Source organism: Lytechinus variegatus, chromosome 5 (assembly GCF_018143015.1).
Source record: "Lytechinus variegatus isolate NC3 chromosome 5, Lvar_3.0, whole genome shotgun sequence".
In the NCBI taxonomy this organism is placed as follows: domain Eukaryota; kingdom Metazoa; phylum Echinodermata; class Echinoidea; order Temnopleuroida; family Toxopneustidae; genus Lytechinus; species Lytechinus variegatus.
Window position 1 is genome coordinate 29,306,082 of NC_054744.1, and position 21,043 is coordinate 29,327,124.

The 21,043-nt window shown below is 37.4% G+C and overlaps 1 protein-coding gene across 1 annotated transcript; it reads right to left on the reverse strand.

Moving 5' to 3' along the window:
- Positions 1–375: 375 nt before the first annotated feature.
- On the reverse strand, positions 376–20,614 carry LOC121415399 (MAM and LDL-receptor class A domain-containing protein 1-like). The gene is made up of 19 exons (XM_041608597.1): positions 20,608–20,614; positions 19,953–20,114; positions 16,704–16,972; positions 15,985–16,072; positions 14,633–14,779; positions 12,752–13,035; positions 11,889–11,979; positions 11,241–11,408; positions 10,506–10,768; positions 9,639–9,729; positions 8,945–9,133; positions 8,137–8,411; positions 5,536–5,629; positions 4,907–5,077; positions 3,783–4,057; positions 2,843–3,095; positions 1,910–2,178; positions 1,427–1,523; positions 376–856 (listed from the first exon to the last, which is right to left on the reverse strand). The coding sequence occupies exons 1-19, from the start codon at positions 20,612–20,614 to the stop codon at positions 612–614; spliced, it is 3,438 nt and encodes a 1,145-aa protein (XP_041464531.1). The 3' UTR covers positions 376–611.
- Between the last annotated feature and the right edge of the window lie 429 nt (positions 20,615–21,043).

Here is a 21,043-nt window from a genome sequence, read left to right on the forward strand (position 1 = left end):
AGCAAAATAAGTGCGGATTCGGTCACTTCCGTCGGGTCTTTATTCCAGCAATAATGATACACTGTCCCACGTGTGCCTATCTGTGTTGGTGATCTTCAGTGTAAACATTTTTCAGCGTAGATTTCAAGATTTCACAAAGTTCAGTTTATGTAACTGTACCAGATCTAGATCCTCGATGATATACTGACAATTAAGCCTGGGTTTACAGACTTTCTCATGAAATCAGTGTTTACTGCAACTACAGGCATTTCTCTTTGATATATGAATCCAGCTATTGCTATCTTTATTATAAACGGATAAATGGTTGGTTCATTTACATGTAGCTTCTGTAAGTTAGAAATGAGCAATGTTACTTACAAAATGCTCTTCATTTAGGCTTTTAAATCTATCTATCACACCACAAATTCTGAAGAGGACTCTTATATATATATATAACAAAAGGACAAATTTAGATACTCTTACATGATCTGATATACAATCATCTATCTACAGCAGTTTATCCAAAATATCTAAAATATTCATCTCCTCATAGAAAAAATAATTACAATTAATACAAAACATTACAACAATCACACATTGAATATGTAATTGTTATTATTAATAAGTTATTATCATGATCTGTATTCATCCACACTCATTGTCGTATCTAAAGTCGAATGATCGTTGTTGGCCAGCGACATCGTGATTGGGTGTTCATCGCTCTGGCGTCGTTGTAGAAACATGACGGGAAATGGCGACCGATGTCGTCTTCGTATCCATAAGAAACAGACGATGATCAGCGCGAGGGTAGAGATGACCAGAAGAAGTGATAGCGCAAGCACGGGTATATGCTTTCCTTCGATTTGTAAAACATTTCCTTTAAAAAAAATGAACAGAGGGAGAATGTAGGACTACTTGGTGAATTGATTAAGACAAGAAGTGTACATGTATATTTGTATCAAAATAATGGTTTCTGAAAAGGCAGACTCCTTTTTCTGGATGTTATAGTGTATCTCGTCTGCATAGCAAGAGCAAGACAATGCCCCAGGATTTTTATTGTAATTTAAAACTTTTCATTGTTTTCCAATATTGTTCAAACTTTCACCTTCCTGTACTTTTGAATTTTCTCTTTCATGGAAGAATAGTTTTGGGGGGTCAGTATCCCTATAATTATAAATCACATAATAATTTAAGTAGCTTGTGTCCACTACTTCTCTCCAAAGTCAAATAGAATAGGTATCAACTTCATAATTGCAACAACACTGAGACTTCCAAATCTGAACTAACGACCTATATTTTCCAGCAACTGTGTGATATTGGTGAGCCAGCACCATTTATGCTGTTCTTCATCATCTGTAACACTTCTAAACTTGTAATCATCAATAATTTTGTTGGTAGTGACAAATGAATTTGCATGCATGATGGTATGGGTGACAAGAATATTTACCTGTTTTACACACTCCTACTGTAATTGCAATGTCATCTATTGCAATTACTTCTATATCACTGTCATGTTTATTATTCAGTTGAGCCATAAATGTGACCTGTAAAAGAAAAAAAGGGAAATTAAACACTAGTTAATTTGATTTAATTAGATATTTCGTCACATTCTTGCAAGTTATTGTGATCTTTGAAGTGAAGAGAGTTTTTTTTCAGAGACATTTTATTTCTCCTTTGAATTTTTCATCATAAATTATTTCAGTTGATAGTATAAATATTACTTTGGGAGCTTTGATAGTTTGCTATTGCTTCGGACAAGAATGAATATAAAGGAAAAAAATAGCAAACTCAGACTTTCTAATTTTTTACAACAGTGTGCCAAACGTGATACCCTGCAAATCCTTTGCAGGAGTTGCTTTTCATTTACACTCTTACAGCATAAAATGTGAATGTTGGGCTAACAGTAGGGCAACATTAATGTTCTACTTACTTTAAAAGGATCGTAATATTCTCCTGCTCCTAGCGGTATCGTAGCTCTTTTCCACTTTTGTGACGTATCAAGCTTTCCCAAGAGTTGTGAGGCTCCACTCTCGCTTTCTACAAAAACCGAGAGCTGTAGCTCGCCGCTTCCAAGTACGGCATAATTGAACGCTACGCAGTGACCGAGGAATGAGATGCCGTTAAGAAAAGGGCTTGATATGTTTGAAGTTGAGCCCGGAGATATTTGATTATCTCCAACCATGATGAACAGGAAAGAATCTGAGTGTGAGAGAATGGAATATGAAAGAGATGATTATTGAAGAACAAGATGTTATCGCAGTATAATGACCTTTTATCATCATCTACATGCATTATTAATTCTCTGGGGTATTAAAGTAATTGCAAAAAATTTATTTATGTTCAGTTTTCATATTGTTATGATATTCTGTATTTTTCATATTTGTGTATACATGTACTTATCGTTAACACCAGTGGAAATTAAATTTCTTTTGTATGCATGCATTGACCAATAAAATAAATTGGAATCTTGGATAGGCATATAGCTATATTTGCGGCTCCCTAGGGTTATGGTTAGGTTACCCACCCCTGCATGAGTTTCAATTAGGGGGGTTTGATTCCTTCTCTTCCTTTCTTTTCTCCTTTTCCTCCCATAATTTGTCTTGCTCTTATATAATTTTAGGGGGCAAGGTTTGACTGAACCCCTCCCCCTGGCTTAGGGCTTGAAGTTAAGCGCTATTTAATTACAGAGACCTCATTATTTCTTAAAATCCAACCAAGATTAAGGGGTCTTTTGTTGTTGTTGTTTTTGCGAAGGAAAACCATCATGGGCATAATTATACCAGTTTCTGTGTTTAATGGTCAAAATTTGATACAAAATTAGAAGCATCTAGAGGAAAACATTTTCCTAATCATGTGTATGTACCTCTTGAGCCCTCTTCCGTGAGGGAATCTAATGACTGTAGTGCAGGCCTATATGGTGTCGCTGAATCGTACCATGACCACTGGAAGTAGATCGAGGGACCTCCGCTTTCCTCGTAGTTGCAATCGTGCAGGCCCTTCTCAAAGTCGCACAGAGACTCACTCGGTAGTCCATCGCAGGGTCTGCGTAGGAAAGTGATGTCATCGATGGCGATGTCACTGCGGTATGATTTACCGATGACAGCCTCAAATCTTATCTGAAAAAGAATGGATTTGGATGTGTAAAACACTCATAACCTACTAAAAATTACTGTTATTGCAAAAAAAATTGACCGGTCATGGTTTGGAGATGAGGATTGTTTATCAAATAGCAAGAATCTAAATCACTAATTCATAAAATATATAATATGCTTTTGATCAGGCATTAGCAAAATTAAAAGCACTCGTTTAACCTTTGAAACATTTAAAATGCCCTTGGCTCTGCATCATGCATTTAAGAATTGTTCCAAAGGTACTTGTGTGTATCCTTCTAACTAATGCCATTGATGATGTTTATTATCTGTATATTAAGCCTTATATTATATATATAAATTTTTCATATTAGGCTTTAAAAATTGTTCTGTTGCCCTCATCCAACCAAACATAAAATGTGAAAACAGGGACACTATTTTTTTTTCTTTGCCTATCAAAAAATGGTTTTATGAGAAAAGATTTGGGTGAGGACTTTGCTCAGATTTGTGTTTTAATGGCTCTAAAAAACACATGTATGTGTTTTGACTGCAGAAACATCATCCCATGCATGATTTTTATTTTGCAGTGCAGAAGTAAAGGTATGCGGAAATATATATAAATATTGAATGACCGACCAACCAAATTTTCTGATTTTGGGCATATGAGGGCAATTCAATATTGTAAAGGTCCTTTAAAATATTTCTGAAACACACCTGGACTGGTCCATCGACCTCAATAACATCAATGTTAGCCGGTAGCCATGACGTCATCTTCTGACCATAGAGCCTCAGGATCTCCAACCCTGTAGACCCGGTCTGGTGTCCAGGAAGCACCATGGAGATCCTGAGGGATCCCGTATCCACGCCGTTCATGTGATAGAAGAACCTGAGACACATAGGTTGGCTCCTCCCATCAATGGGTGGGACGAGAAAGGCGGCTCGGTCACCGGGCCTCTGGGGTTGGGATGCCTCCGCATAGAAATAAAACCCTATGTGGAATATAAATGCGGGGATAAAAGGAGCATCAATATGGATATCTGAGAAGAACCTTACTGAAATTTACCAGAGTAGAATTCAAACCTCAAAGTCTTGTAACCACCTTTATAGGACCACCCACTCAGGGGCCACGGAACGGTTTTCAAAGTGGGGCGCTGAGCCAAAAGTGGGGGGCTGACCATGCTAAAAATCACAAACATATGGTCATTTTTACGTTTTTTGTACACGGGTTTGGAAAAAAGTGGGGGGCTGAAGCCCCCCCCCCCCCCCCCCCCGGTTTCGTGGCCCCTGCCACTGGCTTTCAGATTTGGGCTTTGGAGGGGGCAATGGACCCAAAAAAAAATTAACTACCAAGAAAAAAAAGGAGAAATAAAAAAATGGAAAGGAAAAAGTGGGAAATATGATATTTTCAGAATATTATGACAAAATCTGATATGAAACTAGATTTTGGGGGAATTTATCAATTAAATTAGTCATGATATTGAAGTGATTTATCTTTGGTCAATGAGCACCTGCATTATTATTAATGTTTTTACCTTGATATCATTGTCTATTTTCAGAAACTTAAAGAGAAGATGGGATTTAATCAATTTATGATAAACATCAATCTATTTATTTAGAGCAAGTATTTTCCAGGTATCTTGTATAATTTATGTACAGGTTTATTTCCATTTCTTTCCAAGTTGTTATCGTATTCAGCAATTGCCTTGCTCTGGATGTCAATATCTTGGTATGAATAAGCAAAGCATTTCACAAAGCAGTTTGTCTGTGATTTTGAATTGACCACTGTTACAAGCTACAGTAATCCTTGCATCTAATTGGTTGAAAGCAAATTGCATTACCTTCTGCTGTTCCCTTGGTGTGGTCGACTAGAGGTCCAGTATCCAACGTTTCGGTTCTTCCTCGGTGTCTAATCCAGTCAAAGTTATCTGTCTTTTCTTGGATGTAGCCGCAGCCTCGATCAAGCTCAAAATCACAATTAGCTGTCAGCGGGAGATTTGTTGGTGTTATTTCTGTATTGGTTTGAATGATTATAAATGAATAAACAGAGTAATGTAATTAAAAAAAAACTTTCACTGGCCTTATTTTCAATTTATATAATTCCTCCCCCAACCCCCTCCCTCTCTCTACTCTTCCCCCCCCCCCCTTCTCTCCCTATCTACCTCTATCTCTTTCTTTCTTTCTAGTAGCATTATCTTATAGTTTTCTTGCAGGAAAACGAAGTTGATGTACTGAAGCTATTACTATTTTGTTTTAATTTATGATAAGGGCTCTTCTCTAGTTGGCTCTATACTGTATATACTTGTCAACATATCTTCAGAAAACATAGCCCCTGCCCGACCTCTGTAAATCCTACATCTATATCCGCCACTGATGATGTGATGCATATTCATTTGATATTGGTACATTCTAACTTTTGCTTTCAAGCTGTTTAATTCCTGACAAGACAAAGTAATAATATTTTCATCACCTGGTATTTGGCAGCCATTATTTTCCAGTCTGACATCGTCAATAGCGATGTCCCCTTGGTTTGCTCTCCGTCCTATGACACCTTCGATGATCACCTAGGAAATGATAAAAAACAATACATAAAGGATAAGAATTATTAGCACGAGGTATCTTTGGAACAGTTGTAACAGTCCCGCGAGGTGTAGCTGAGGGCATTTGGACTATTCCAAAGTCTGTGTAGTATAAATTCTGAGCAAAATATGATGTTTATTATGTGTTTTAGAAGATACATGTAGTTATGCAGAACCTTGTCATTTGATAAACTATCCATATTTTTTTAAGACCATGACCATTCAATAGAAAGAGTCATTAGTACAAGCCATTAGCCTATTTTTTGGGGTAAAATAAACGATTGGTCACGGGGTGGATTTCAGCCAAACTGTAGGATCCATAATAATATATATTATTACATCACAGAGAAGTTCATCATTGTTCGTATACACTGGCTATCTCATGTTGCATTATTTTTGGTTCGTGTTTCCAATCAATAGCGTTAATCACAAGTAGAACTGAAGAAGTATATGGTTAAGCTGACTATTTGTTTCATGAGAAAATTGATCTAAGCTTGCAAATATACCAGAATGTTTATTTAAGAAGCTCATGATCTTAATATAATTGCATGTTCAAGTGGCTTTTGATGCTTAACATTAAGTTGTACTGAACATTTACACTGAAGTCAAATTACATATCTCTTTACTGAACGAGAGTTTTCATGCATGAAGTTAGATCATGGCAAAGAGTATACGAGTGTAAGTAGGAAAATATCAGTGAATGAAATTTGTTTGATGGTGTGTGTTTCCTTTTAGCATTGTAGGCCAATGGCAGTATCTACATTTGGAAATGATTGTCATTGATGAGTCTACTGCAGATTGTGGTTTTTTTTGTGGTGGGGTGATTGTGAGGATGATAATGGATGTGAATATGATGGTGAGAGATGATGATCATCATCATAACAATGATGTAGATGGTGAGGAATACGATGATGATGAATATGATGACGATAACAGAAATTCAAAACAAGGCAAAAGCGATTTTGTGTCTCGCCCACTTATGAAAATAACTAGAAATATCGTGATTTGCGAGGGCACGCAACAGATTTGTATCGAAACTTCATTGTAATATAACTACGATGGAATAACACTTGTCATAAGAGCCTTGCACGTAAACTGAGATGTTGACCTGAAAATGACCTTTGACCTTACAATGTGACCTCCGACTGCAGCATAACATGCAGGTCCCCCAAGTCCATCTACCATCCAAGTTTTGTTGAAAAGTGACTTACGGTTGCGGAGTTAGGTGTCATAAGAGAGTCTTGCATGTAAACTTTAACGTTGACCTGAAAATGACCTTTGACCTTACCATGTGACCTCCAACTGCAGCATAACATGCAGGTCCCCCAAGTCCATCTACCATCCAAGTTTGGTTGAAAAGCACCTTACGGTTGTGGAGTTATGTGTCATTAGATTTGTGACGGACGGACGACAGACGGACGACATTTGGATCCCTAAGTCTCGCCTTCACCTCTGGTGGGCGAGACAAAAATGAATATGATGACGACGATGATGATGATGATGATGATGAAGTTGATTGTTCTCAATAAGTTACAATCTACTGCAGATTGCGGTTGTTGAAGTGATATTGATGTTGACAGCAATAAAAGTTTTGGTGGTGGGGTGATTGTGATGAGAAAGATAATGAGGTGAAGGAGGAGGATGATGATGGTGATGCTGATGATAATGATGATGAACTTGCATGATTGTGATGTTCCAAATAAGTTACCATCTACTGCAGATTGTGGTTGTAGTGGTGATATTGATGATGTGTACTTTTGATTGTTCTCAATAAGTTACAATCTACTGTAGATTGTGATTGTGATAATATTAATGATGTTGGAGATAAAGGTTTGGCGATACTCATTAAGAGGAGGGGAGGAAGGTGATGATGACGATGATCCTGATTTTGGTGATGATCATGATGATGATGATGATGATTATGATGATGATTTTGGTGATGATCATGATGATAATGGAGATCATGTTGAGGAAGAGGTTATATGGATGGTGAGGAAGAGGTGTATGAGGAGGATGATGATGATGAACGTGCATGATTGTGATAGGTTACCAATAAGTTACCATCTACTGCAGATTGTAGTTGTAGTGGTGACATTGATGCCAGTGAAGGTTTGGTGATGTGGTGATTGTGATGAGGATGATGACGACGTGACGGAGGGCTGAGAATGAGGGAAGGAGAGGATGGTGATTAGGTGGTGATAATGATGATAATGGAGATCACGATGACGAGGAGGAGGTATTATCAATGGTGATGAAGAGGTGAAGGACGCTGGTTATGATGAATGTGGTGATGGTGGTGGTAGTGGTGATGATGATGATGACGATGATATTGGTGATGGTAGTGATGATGATGGTGATGATAATTATAATGGTATTAGTCATCATAAACATTAAATTATGTTGGTTATAAAGAATTGATGATAGGAAAGGGGGAAGTGATGAAAAAGAAAACTGAAAATGACAGAAAACAACTTCATTCCTTAAATACCTACGTAGACAGCTGTGGTCCTAGACGGTTCGATAGCCACCGTAGCTTTCAACCATTTTGCTTCCTGTTTCCCGTATATCACAAACTGTGGGTCAAAGGTTTCAGTTCCGCCGTACGGAACGATATACACATTGAGAAAATCGGCATATTTTGAGGCCATAAAGTAATAAAAGGTGAAGCAACGCGGATACTGGGATGGAGCGATGAGGGGTGATTTTAGGCGTGCCTTGTCGTTGGTCCTCAAGAAACGCTTTGATGTATCAATGTACGCGTATGTTCCTAAAGAAAAATGAAAAGGACATTGATTGATTGAAACAAATCAAAAGAGATATACGTATTCATATTTTATTATCTCTCGAAGTCTGTCAGAAAATAATGTCTGCTATCTTATAAACTTTTGCTCATTTATTTCCATCACGATCCAATATACTGCACCTGAAATAGCTTCTTTCCTTTTTGTAATTCCATTAATTTGTAAACTAAGTGCTCAAGGGCCTTTTTAGAATTTTTATTAAAAAAACATTACTGAGAGAGGGTGCTAGATGCCAAATTCAAATTATACTAATGGCAAAAAAAAACGAAGAAAAATCTAATGACCACTTCGCTATTATCAAATTGGATTGCAAATATGCTACTCCGTGTGTGATTCACATTACTGACATTCTACCAAAGCTCTAGCTGGGCTTTTAGCTGAAATGGCGTTTCTATCAAAAAGATGAGATTCGCCATGTTACATTCCTATATAATATAGAAATTATGTGATGAAGTAGGACTAAAACATAAAATTATAAGATCTGGTTTATGACATTCACCCGTGGTATTCGCGTAGGTATGGTCTATCATGTTCTCGGTTTCCTGGTTCGCGTCTGTCCCCTGCCCAAGCGTCCAATCAAAAACATCGTTACTCTCCTGGGTGAGGTTACAGAATCCTTGCTCGAACGTACACGCAACGCTTCTTACAAGGGGAGGGATTGGCTCGTCAATCGGTGTGTCCGGGGATACTTGAGACGAAAGAAGAAAGGATATTTTTTACTATCAATACAATGTAGATCCTCCTTTCTTTTAAAAGTTTATGAACCAAAAGTGTAAAATGTTTTTTATCGTTATTTGTTTAGAGCTGACTATTTCCTTAAAATTTTATGAACCAAAAGTGTAAAATGTTTGTTATCACTATTTGTTTAGAGCTGACTATTTTTGCCCTGTGCATATCTAGACATTGTTCAAGTTTATCTCCTTTTAAAAGTTGTTAAATGTTTTCTTTTGTATTATTTTTTCACCACCCTCTTTTTGAATTATAATGGAATGTTTGGATACAAAGTCTGATATTGGTTTATCTTTGTACAATATCTTATTTATCCGAGGTATAATGTGAAGCTATATGTTTTGTCAAAATGAATGTAACTGACGTAAACAAGTTTGAGATTCCATTTTTATGTATTGAATTAAATAATTAATTTAAGCAAACATATTCTCCATCTGCTTTGATACAAACATAATTGGCTATACCTTCAGGGCATTCGGCACTTTCAAAAAGTCTGATGTCATCTATAGCAATGTTGTCCCTGAATTGAGTACCACCAAAAGCATGGAACACAAGCTGAAATATATGAAGAAAAAACCCAGGATAGATTATTTGTTTATTTCAGAAGTGCCATTTAGTTTCACCGTACATTCAATGTCAAACTAGATAAAGGAGTATAATACTCGATAAGATAAATGGCATTTGTATTTCTGTAATCTTTATTACAGAAGACATTATAGTGGCTACAATAAGTAGGCAATTAGTTTTGATATTCACTATACAGTATGCCTATTGCTATGAGTTTTGTGACGGTTAAGACATTCAACCTTATCATTCTTATAGTGGCTACGAAGAATCATTCATATTGATGCAAATGGTTAACATCTAATTCGTTAAAACAAATAAGACAAGAAGGGGTCACCAGTTGTGCATAAAGTCAATCAGAACGTGTCGTGTGCATAAAGTCAATCAGAACATGTCATGAGTTGAGGGTCAAGAAGATAATTCATAGGGCCTATATTCAGTATCGTCGCCTATTTGGCATTACCAGGCATTTTTCGGGGGCGGTAAGGGGGGGGGGTGATTTCTTTTTTAGCGCTACATCATATAGTTTTGTTTTTAAATTTACTTCATCGATAACAGAAAATGGTTTAAGAGCATGGAGGGCTTAGATTATTAACCCCTAGGTTAGCTTTATTTCATCAACATTTGACGTCTAAAAAGTTGTTTGATCTGGGTTAATAGGCTATGAAGCACAACTGTTTGACTTTTACTATGTGGACTGTGGGATGAAACAGACTTTGTTGGATAAAACATCCGTATTTGTCTTGGAGTCAGCCATCGAGACTCACATGAAGCGGATAGAGAGATGCCGGAACCATCAGCTCTGCTCGGTACCACCTATCTCCTTGATTCCCCGTCATGTTCCAAACCTGTCTGTCTGGAAAGTCTCCGTCCAGGCGGTTGATGTATACGATTAGAGCGTTTACGTCTGTGCCGTACATGTGATACCAAAACTCGACACAGGATGACGCTCTCTGCGGCTGGATAGGAGGCGACGAGATGCGCGCGTCGTCTCCTCCGCCCACGGATCTCTCAAAGAAGAGATAAAAACCTGGAAGAAATAATTCAAAGACAAAAGTAGCCTACGTTGGAAATAACGCACCTAGAAAGCAAGAATAGACATTGGATTTTTTTTATTGGCCTACTGTTAAATCTGTCGTTGTCGTAAATGCAATATTTCGATGGAAAACATCCATCAGCAGCTAAGTTACCAGGACGAAGCTTATTCCCTTGGCGGGAAAAAAACAAATATTAGACATAGGCCTACTTCATGGTTGAAGATGGATGTATGATTAGGCACAAATAATATCGTTCGGATTTCCGATTTAATAAATAATATCGCCATCATATTTACAGGCGTTTGAGCGTTTTTGCAAAACTGTGCTTGGGATGACGGGCTATTGTGCGTTAACTGGGATTCAACCCCCAAACCTTCGTCTGCTCACAAAATTTCAGTACTATGGATCATAGTTTTCATGAAATTACAAGAATGTTTAGAAGAGTCAAAACACAGATATCCTTACCAAGTTCGTCGCCTCGGGTGTGATCCACGCTTGGGCCAGTGAAATCGACATAGGTCTGTCCGTTGCCCCATTGCCAATCCTCGGTGTCCGTTGTCCTATCCTGGACGTAGTGACAGATATCAGCCTCTTCGAACTCACAGGATACACTCGATACGTTTGCGTATACGTCTGATTGAAGAAAGTTGTCGGGATTTTATGTTTAAGGAGGACCACGAATACAGAGTGGCGAGAACTGCTAAGGACTACATTGGCAAAATTTTTGCACGCCCGATGAGGGGGTGGAAATAGATTGACCTGGTCCTAATGGAGGAACCTACAAGCATGCGTAACACAGCATTGGCATGGGGCAGCATGTTACACGCTGATAAGAAAATGGCAGTAAATGTCATTTATCTTTCGCTTCGATACCTCAATATGGACTTTATTTATCCATGATCCTATAATCTTTAAGGCCCGTTGATGTTAAATATTTTGGAATCAGATCACAGTATCAAGATTATATTCCCCTGTCAATATTGCTCTTCAATCCCTTCGCTTATAAGATACCGGTAGTATTTCAGACTTATCTTTGAATAGAATAATATACTTAGACTTAACTACCTTTATTTCATGGAAAAAAGTACGAAAGCTTTTTTGTTTCCTACTTACGGTTACCAGGGCAGGCGTATGATGTCACCATGACGTCATCGATAGCTATATCCCCATCGTACCGAACTCCTCGAGAAAATTCAAAGACAATCTGAAACCAAAGAAGGTAAGAAAGATTTTTTTACTCCTAGAAATTAACACCTCATTTTTTTTTAAGAAGACAATGTTTGACATACCCATTTTATTTCAAATGAACAGTGGCCTATATTTGCCAAAACAAAAAAAAGGATCGCTGCAAGCCCTGTAATATTAACTCTTTGATAAAATTGTAACTTTCGGCAGTCTATATCTTTTTGCTCTTTATCCTTCTTGGTGTTATTGTTTAACCATACAGATGTATACAATTCTGTGAGTTTGACTTTCTGTCTTGTCTTCCATATCGTTATGAAGACTTCAAGTTGTGTATATCTTGTAGTTTATTTAAGATCCCAGAATTATCCACTGCCGTGATTCAGTTATACCGGTGAAACCGAACCCCTGCACATCGACATAAATTCATACGGTATTACCATGTACAGATCATTGGTTGGTTTGGAGTCGTTTTCATTGGTCTGACTGCAGCATCAGCTACAATGACTTGATTAGTTGACGACTTGGATATTGTTCCCAACAGAAGTGTGGTTTTAAGGGAAGTGGGAATTCGTTAATACCGAATGGGTGAAACTATCAGATTTACGGCTTCCTTTGGCTCATCTTACAACCCCGTAAGGATATCTCATGCCAGGAATCACTTCTGTGATGATCGTTAGAGATTTTGAAAAAGGTTGCCATTGTGAGTTCCAGCCAGGGCTTTCGGAAATGGCCTTCTACCTATTTCACCAGAATGAGCCTGCTTTATCTTCGACAATCACAGTGATCTTTACCTTGTAATCAGTTCGCATGGTGATGGACACTTCCGTCGCCCTCCAGAGATTGCCCCTGTTGCCTCTGAGGATCCATTGGGGTTCTGTGGATTCCAATGTGGACACCTGCTTCGTGGCATCCAGGAGATAGACAGCCAATGAGTCAACAGCCATGCCAAACATATGGTACCAGAACACCAGGCAATGGGCCTCCTGGTCGGAAGGGACACCTCGTAGGGTGGGGGTGATGAGCCGGACCTTCTGGTCACGTCCGAGGGGCGTGGCCTCCATGAATACATAATGCCCTGTAACATGAAGATTGGATAGTGATCTACACTGTTAGAAAATGTATCCTTAAAATAAAAGAAGTTCCTGCAGCAGAGTCTCGAGAACACCTGTAATCTTACCAGATTGCGTAATCTTACAGGAAATTGGTATTTGGTGGAACCTTACAAATTTCCTTAAAGAAAACACCCTATTCCCCTTTTAAACAGACCTGTTCTGTTAAATTGCAGAAAAAATCCTGTTTTATGAATTTACAGAATGATTCTTTTATTGCTTTCTACAAGATCTTTTTCTTGTAAAATCAGGTTTTTTAACAGTGTATGAGAGATTGCTGGCATTCCCATAGTCCCTGGATTGAACATGTGTGTGTTTGTCTGTAATTGAGTTTATACAGATCATTTAATCTGGGATTGATCTTGCCGTCACCATCCGAAAGGTTTGACCAGAGCTTGCACCTCTGAATCAACTCCCCTCATGATTACACTTTTTCCATGAGTCAAATACAAAACCCCAAATTGTACAGATGGTAGATTTCGGTTGGGAGCGTTGAAGCAATTATAGTGAAAAATTGAAGATTAAAATGAATATAAAAAGCTGTGGATATTTGAAATCCCCTTATTGCTAAAAAAATATGCATTTTCTCTTCATTTTTTCTCCAAATGGTAGTGTCCTCATGATATTGGTTAGTTACTGTGTTATTTCTATTTCTTAAAGTGCTGCTGACATAAAGTTAAATGACCGAATAGTGATAATCTGGAACAGGTGTTTCGTCGGATGCTATGTCTCTAGGTACAGTCATGCATACAAACGAAACTGACGCCAAACTGTAAAAGTCCTATTATCCCCTTATTCAAGTTTGGTCTGAAATAAGTCGATATTTTATAGGTTAGATGGGATTTAGGGCCTTTTCACACGTGAACCTTGATTCATCATTGTAATGATGATTGCTATTGCAATCGTGACTGTGATTAGCGTTCGTCATTCTGATCATGTTCTAGTTTGGTTTCACACGTGCTAAATATTCGTCATTAGCCTTTGGAATCATCATTCAAATTACGATCTTTTACCGTGTGAAAGGACGGTTAGTGCGTGCGCCCTTCTGTCAGACGTACGAGGTAATGATCATTCAATGTGTGTAATTCAGTGTATTATTTGTTTACCTCTATATCTATTATATAACCATGCTTCACTAAGCATGATGATGACTTGGGAAATTGCTGATTGCGGCTCACTGACAAGACTCAATTATTAATTTGGAACACGTACGTAATAAAACTTTGCTCCACTTTGCCTGTAATGATAATATCGTTTTATGATAATTATTATGATACACGTTCTGTTCCCCTTTTCTCCCTCTTCACATTTTTCTCTTTTACCTTTCTCATCCGTCCCAAAATTTCTTGCTCTCTCCTCACCCCCCCCCCCCGTCCACTATCTTTCCGTTTGTGTGCACAAAGTCCCCTTCCCCTCCCTTACTCCTCACATTATAGTTCCTTCCAATTGCGGCTCCCCACCCCCTCGATCCATACCTGACGAGTGCCCTGTATGCTTGAATCTATCTGTCTTTCAATTCTTATGCCCCACCATTGCTCTCCTTCCAATTTCTACGATCCTTACCTGAAGAATTTTGGAAGGTGTGGTCAAACGAGGGTCCTGTATAGAAGCTATCTGTCTTTCCGTTCGAATACACCAAGTTACCATCATCGGTCGGATCTTGAATGAATCCGCAAAGATCCGGACTCTCAAAAGAACACTGAAATTCGTCTAAAGAAAAAAAGGGAGATATTAACGAACTGTTATGGGCGGACCCAGAACAAGTTAGATTCCCTGCTGGATCTACACCATTGAAATGCTCATATATTTATCAATTTAATTGGGGAGAAAATTTCACACGGTAGACACCTCTATACTGTGCGTATCAAAAAAAGTTTACACTTTGAAAAAGCCCTAGGAGTTAAAAAATATACAATATGTGGGCAATTTTTTCACATATAATCTTGGGTTTTGATCTCATCTATCCAATGAAAGTAAAAGTTTTGACAGAATGTTACACTTGAGTGAGTACTGTCCATTTTTGTAAAGCTCGCAGAAATCTGTTTGCGCAGAATTGCTTGTTTTCACGCTGGGTCAAGGGGAAAAGGCGAAATCAAACTAACCCTGCGAAACATATTTCTCATACATTTCCCTTGCACTTTGGGTCACTTAAAATAAAACGGATACATTCAAGCATTTTGTAACAATTCTGCCACCCAAATTGAAATTTTAACATTTAGTAAAGACAATCTTTACCCTTTTTGTGCCAGCTGGATCTAAGGACATAACTGAATCTGAACAAAGATTTATATCAGACATCTCCAGCACTTTTTAATTCTTTTTTTTTTTCATTTAAAGTGGGTTTACATTTCATTTTTTCATTTAATACTTGTTTCCCCACACTTTTCCTAAGCTTGACAATGATTAACTAAATGAAAATCAAGCCTAGGCCATTTCATGTAAATCGTGAGACACTGTTCTTTCTTGATTGTTTTACAATCAGGGCACATCTTAAAAAAAAAACCTTTGAGCATCACAAATGTCATTTCAAATAAAATTATTGCACTGTTGAAGCATTCCGAAATCTGATTTAAAATGATGGTAAGCTTCTTGTGACATGCATACTTTTAGTCCTTTATATAATAATGACAATTCATCAGTGAACTTGAATTGTAGTGTCACATCTGTTTAAGGCGTCGTAACATAGGGTTTGGCAATTAATCGTGGGGATGATTTCTGCGATTGATTGCATTGGTCATTTTGTATGATCACTCGCTCAAATCATTCCCTCGATCTATCACAAGAGTAAATTGAAATCGTATAAAATCACGAATATTTGAAGGAAGATGTAGTAGGCTAATTTAAGATGCACATATATGCCGTAATAACCCAATGTCTTTTCGTTTTTTGAAAATTTAAAACAAAACCAAATTTACCGCTCGGACAGGAAGAATTGAGGACCTCAACATCATCAATGGCGATTTCCCCTCCGATTGTACTGTCACTAGTCGCCTCAAATGTTATCTGGTAAATAAACATGTGAAATGATTTTTTTTTTTCAAATCAAACTTGGAAAGATCTGTAGCATTGCAGCACCATTATAATTCTTGATAGAGAAAAATCAAAGATAAATACTAATATTAAATCATACAGTATATTAAAAAAAATGAAATGTCAGCGTCAAAGATTTTAAGGGACACATTAACATGCATGGCGTTTGAGACAATTTAATATTTCACGAGCGAGCGACCAAAATTTCTGACTTTTTAATATGAAATCCGTTGGTGTGATGAATTTTCTTATGGGACCTGCTATTCAGAAAATAGATGTCATATGTCTGCCATTGCTCCCTGTGGGCCCTCTGTTTTCTTAGTCGTCTAATTATGGGGGTCATGTGCCCTCAAGCGCCACCCCCCCCCCATCTGAATAGAGAGTGTTATATTCAATTGTATCATTTTTGTGATTAAAAGCGTGTGCAAGCTGAATTACAATTCTCTTCTAAAATAAACTTTTCATCGTGAAATGTAACACTTAAAATGTAGGAAAACATAATTTCAATAATGTATTTCATGTTGCTTTATATTGGTCTAATATCCTCCATTGTATAATACACAAGTCAAGTAATTTAAGTTTTTAATTTTTATTTATTTTTTACCTGGTAGCTCTTTCCAATAGGTGGTAAATTGGCCATGCCACGATGCCATCCTTGACCCTTATCACCACTTTGTTGACCTACGACCTCTGACGTCATATTGTAACCGGTCCCTGACTTGACCCTGACGGTCAGTGACCCCGGTGTGATACCGGTCATGTAGAAATAATACCGCACGCAGCGGTTGGAACCGCTGGCCGGTAGGTTGGGGCTGTATAGTTCCGCTTTGCTACCGCTTCTCCAACTTACAGTGTTGACGAACATAAAATGTCCTGTAAAAGATATTTATAAAATGATTACTTAGTTCAATAATAATTTTAATCTCTATCCAATATCTGCATCAATAAACGCTGATTACTACATAAATCCACTCCTTGAGTTTCATTTACATGAAGTCCTGGGTTCGACTCCCGGACAAGCCCCCAATATTTTGTTACGTGGCCAAAGAAATCTCTTAATCGCACTACACTACATCCTCAATCTCTCCAAATCCAACGTCATCCCCAAACCATCACAATAGGCGACACTTAATTTAAAGAAAGGGAGGCCTTGTGTTTCAGATCACTAGCCGCGAACTCCTTTTAAACCACTAGTCTCAATCAAGACTCGGGTGCAACTATGGTGTCCGCTTTACACCTCTCGTGTTGACTGCCCGAAATATCTATTAATCAATGGTCTTTAATTAACAGCCTGACGTAACAACAATTCTAGAATTTAAAACTTGTTCAAAATCGTGTCATGTGATAACTTAATGAATTAGAAACAAACTTATTTCACATGTAAATTTTGGCGGCAAATTTGATAGTCACCTACATATTGACATAGCAATAATTATTCTCAAAATCTACAGACACTTGCATACATTAAGTCAGTCCCCTTTCTCTATAAGTTAAAGTCTATCAACATCAGATGCATTGAAAAATACAAGGGTATTCTCATCCATAATCTTAATGTGTCCAGTCCAAATTTGGCAGACTGCAGTAAAGCGGGTTCATTGGCGCAGCTTTAAACGACCCCACCCCCATGACTGTTACCTAAAAATCTATGATGTTCTCACCCCTTGCTTCCGACAGATTTCGTCATTTTCTCTCGAAAATTGGCAGCGCTCTTTTTATTTTGATTCGATTGCAAAGAGTCGAACGGATTCTTGGATATCTTGTTCCGTTGAATAATCTCGAGATGTAATACGCGGCTGGCTTGTTTTGAAAGTTGCACATCACTGAACTTTCATATTTAAAATTATACATGTACCTCGATCGATCTGTATGCGATTAGAAGATAGAATTGCATCTCCTTCAGGTTCACGTCCACCCAAGTATTCTTGTTAATATACTTTTTTTTTATTGGGGCCTCCAACACAAAATTTTATTCACAAAGGAAAAGAGAAAACACCAAACAAGCTTAATGCGGAAAAGTTCATAAAAATCTGATACATGTGAAATAACAAATTTATGACGTTCTGAAATTTTCATTTTTCACAATTTCAAAAAAGTTCTAGGCAAATGAGGGGCCAATTATTTCCTTGTCTTGCCCCACCCCCCTTGTCTGCAGACAAATTCAAATTCAAAAGTTTATTGATCTAAAATCCTGACATTGAAGGATCATCATCAAAACAAAGAAAAAATAACAAGCATAACGTAGTAACAACAAGGGATAAAAAAGCAATCTTGGATAAAGTTTTAGATGCGAGATACATATCAATGAATAAATAATGCACACATATACATAATATACCTAAAAATAATACACCCATACCTATGCAAATACATAAACATAATATATTTTTCTTTCAAGCATCCTCAATCTCTCCACGTATATGTAACTTATTCATATAACACATATTTTGCTGATATCCATGTCATTGCTACCTAATATCAATTGGAATTTATTTTTGTTAGTTATTCTCATAAAATCCGGCAGCACCTCCTTTAAGTTGTTAAATAATTTATTTTGGGGTTCTTCGAGGGCCTTGCAGTGTACAATAAAATGATTTTCATCCTCTACATAAGTCGTACAAACAGGGCATATTCTATCGTTTACAGCAATCCTATTATATCTACCTTGTTCTATCATAAGTTTACTATTGCTTATTCTTAACTTTGAAAAATGAGTGATGTGCGTCTTTTCAATTTCTAATAGTAGGTAATTTTTAATCTTTTTCAATGTTTTATAGGTTCTTAGTTTATTGCATTGGTCATGGGAATGTTAATGTTGGACGTTATCGATGAGACTGTTTTTCCATGATATTATATAACGATCATTGAGTTTGTTCATAATTGCTTTCAGAAGTGCTCTTTTTGAGAAGGTTCCCTGGTTTTCACACTCATGAAGGAAACCGATTTGTTTTAATAATATTCTATGTAATTTTGAAACCCGCGTTATTAAAATGAAGCGAAACATTTTCTTTTCACAAGACTGTTATCTTTTATTGAAATTACGTGATGCCAGTATCCGATGCTATGTTTTAAAGCTGAGAGATATAAGGGATATCGCCCAAACTCGGCCAAAATAGCACTATTAGTTGCTGATATATGAACGCCAAGAACCGTTTTTAACTATTGATTATGTATCTTTTTCAGGAAGAAATGATTCATACAGTTTTTCTATTTCTTTTTTCTTCACGTAAGAGCGTTGGTAAACTCCAGATTTTAGTACAATATAATAGGATGGGTTTTACACATGAGTCAAATAATCTTATATGTGGAAGTGCTGCAACTCTTTTGTCTGGTACAGTGTTTCTGATACAAAAAATGGCTTTGCTTTCACATTAACTGTTTGATAGCTACCGTGAAGGAACCAGATGGTTTAAATATGAGTCCTAAATATCTGTATTCATCTGTTATTTTTACACAGATAATGCACAATTCAGAATCTGGGGTACTGAGCCTAGATTTACCCATGTACTGCAGCTCCTTCTACCAAATTTGACATAGAGTTTGGAGTCTACTTTTCACTCTAGACATGCATGGTAAAAATTTGTTGAAGTGTCAAATTTGGGTCACAGCTTGCAGACTACCCCCTTCCCGCCCTTGTCAAAATAATCGTACGTAGCTCTGTACGTCTGTACCCATGATGCAGTTGCTGCTGCTTTAGTGTCAAAATATGATAAATGCTCAATGTTAATTAAATTGGACTTAATCTAACAATCAGAAATAATCAATAATAATCATAAACCACAGCGGCTAACTGCAACTGGAAAATGGAAGATATGAACATAAAAATAAAAGTTTTACAAAATGTTAACGGACCTACCTGCTGACGTGGTAGTTGAATGGTCTACCGCGGGGCCGTTCACATGCATCTGATTTCTTCCTGTTCTCCACTGCCAATCATATTGATCTATTTGACTTTGTGTGAACCCTCCCAATGTTGAAGTCTCGAAGTCCACATCGAGGAGTTTCTGTTGGACCGCTTCTGTGACATTTACGGGTTAAAAATTATATTAGAATTTCGATTGAAACTATTTGTAATTATTTCGAACATAATAATACTATATGACTGTATTTCTAATAATTATTTTCCAATTAAATTTAGAAGAAAAAAATATATGTTCGTTGAAGGGGAAGTAAACCCCTACGTCAAATTCGGTTAGATGAAATAAAATAATAAAAACATAACGTCACCTGCGAGCAGCTCCTCATGTCATGTGATATAACTTCCATACAAGTATGCTCAGAAAAATGATTTTACCTGTGCATTTTTCAGCTGACACAGAAATAAGAAACACTTCGCTGAGATATCTTTTTTTTCACTCATGATACTGGAGTATGTTCCAATAGTTCGTATAGTCACCTCTCTTTGCGGAATTTTCTATGCCCCCCTCCCTTCAAAATCAAATTAGACAATATTATGGAATTTTTCAGGTTCATAACGAGTTTATGATGACTCAGGTTATTGTTCCCCAAACTTGTCATGTCGGATTGATTTTGACAGAGATTACGTGCTATTATCTTCACAGTACAGCTGTCCACGCACTACCTGTAGATACCTATAGATCTACCTATAGATTGTTGAGTCACTGTTTGAATTCTGGAATGATTTTCTCACCAACCAAACTTCAAGGGGATACCACAGGCTTATATCTCTAGGATTGGAATAGATAAATTGAAAATTTTAGTTTTGATACTCCGCGCCCCCAGGACGGCGGAACGTACTTTCGTTGTGTGTGTTTTTTTTTGGGGGGGGGGGGCCAAACAAGGGCGCTTATATTTAATTGATATCTGATTGAAAAGATATATATTTCGGTTTCTATACGCTCGTTCGCGGTTTGGAAAACTTTTCAAATCTGTAGTTGTAAAACTCGCTTTTGGGCCTATTATGGCGCTGATTACTGTTGAAAGGGC

Coding starts and splice junctions, on each gene's coding strand:
- LOC121415399 (XM_041608597.1), bottom strand. Junction 9,730..10,505: donor CATCTCTCTATCCGCTTCAT/GTGAGTCTCGAT, acceptor CATATATTTCAG/CTTGTGTTCCATGCTTTTGG. Junction 5,078..5,535: donor TAATGGCTGCCAAATACCAG/GTGATGAAAATA, acceptor AAACCAATACAG/AAATAACACCAACAAATCTC.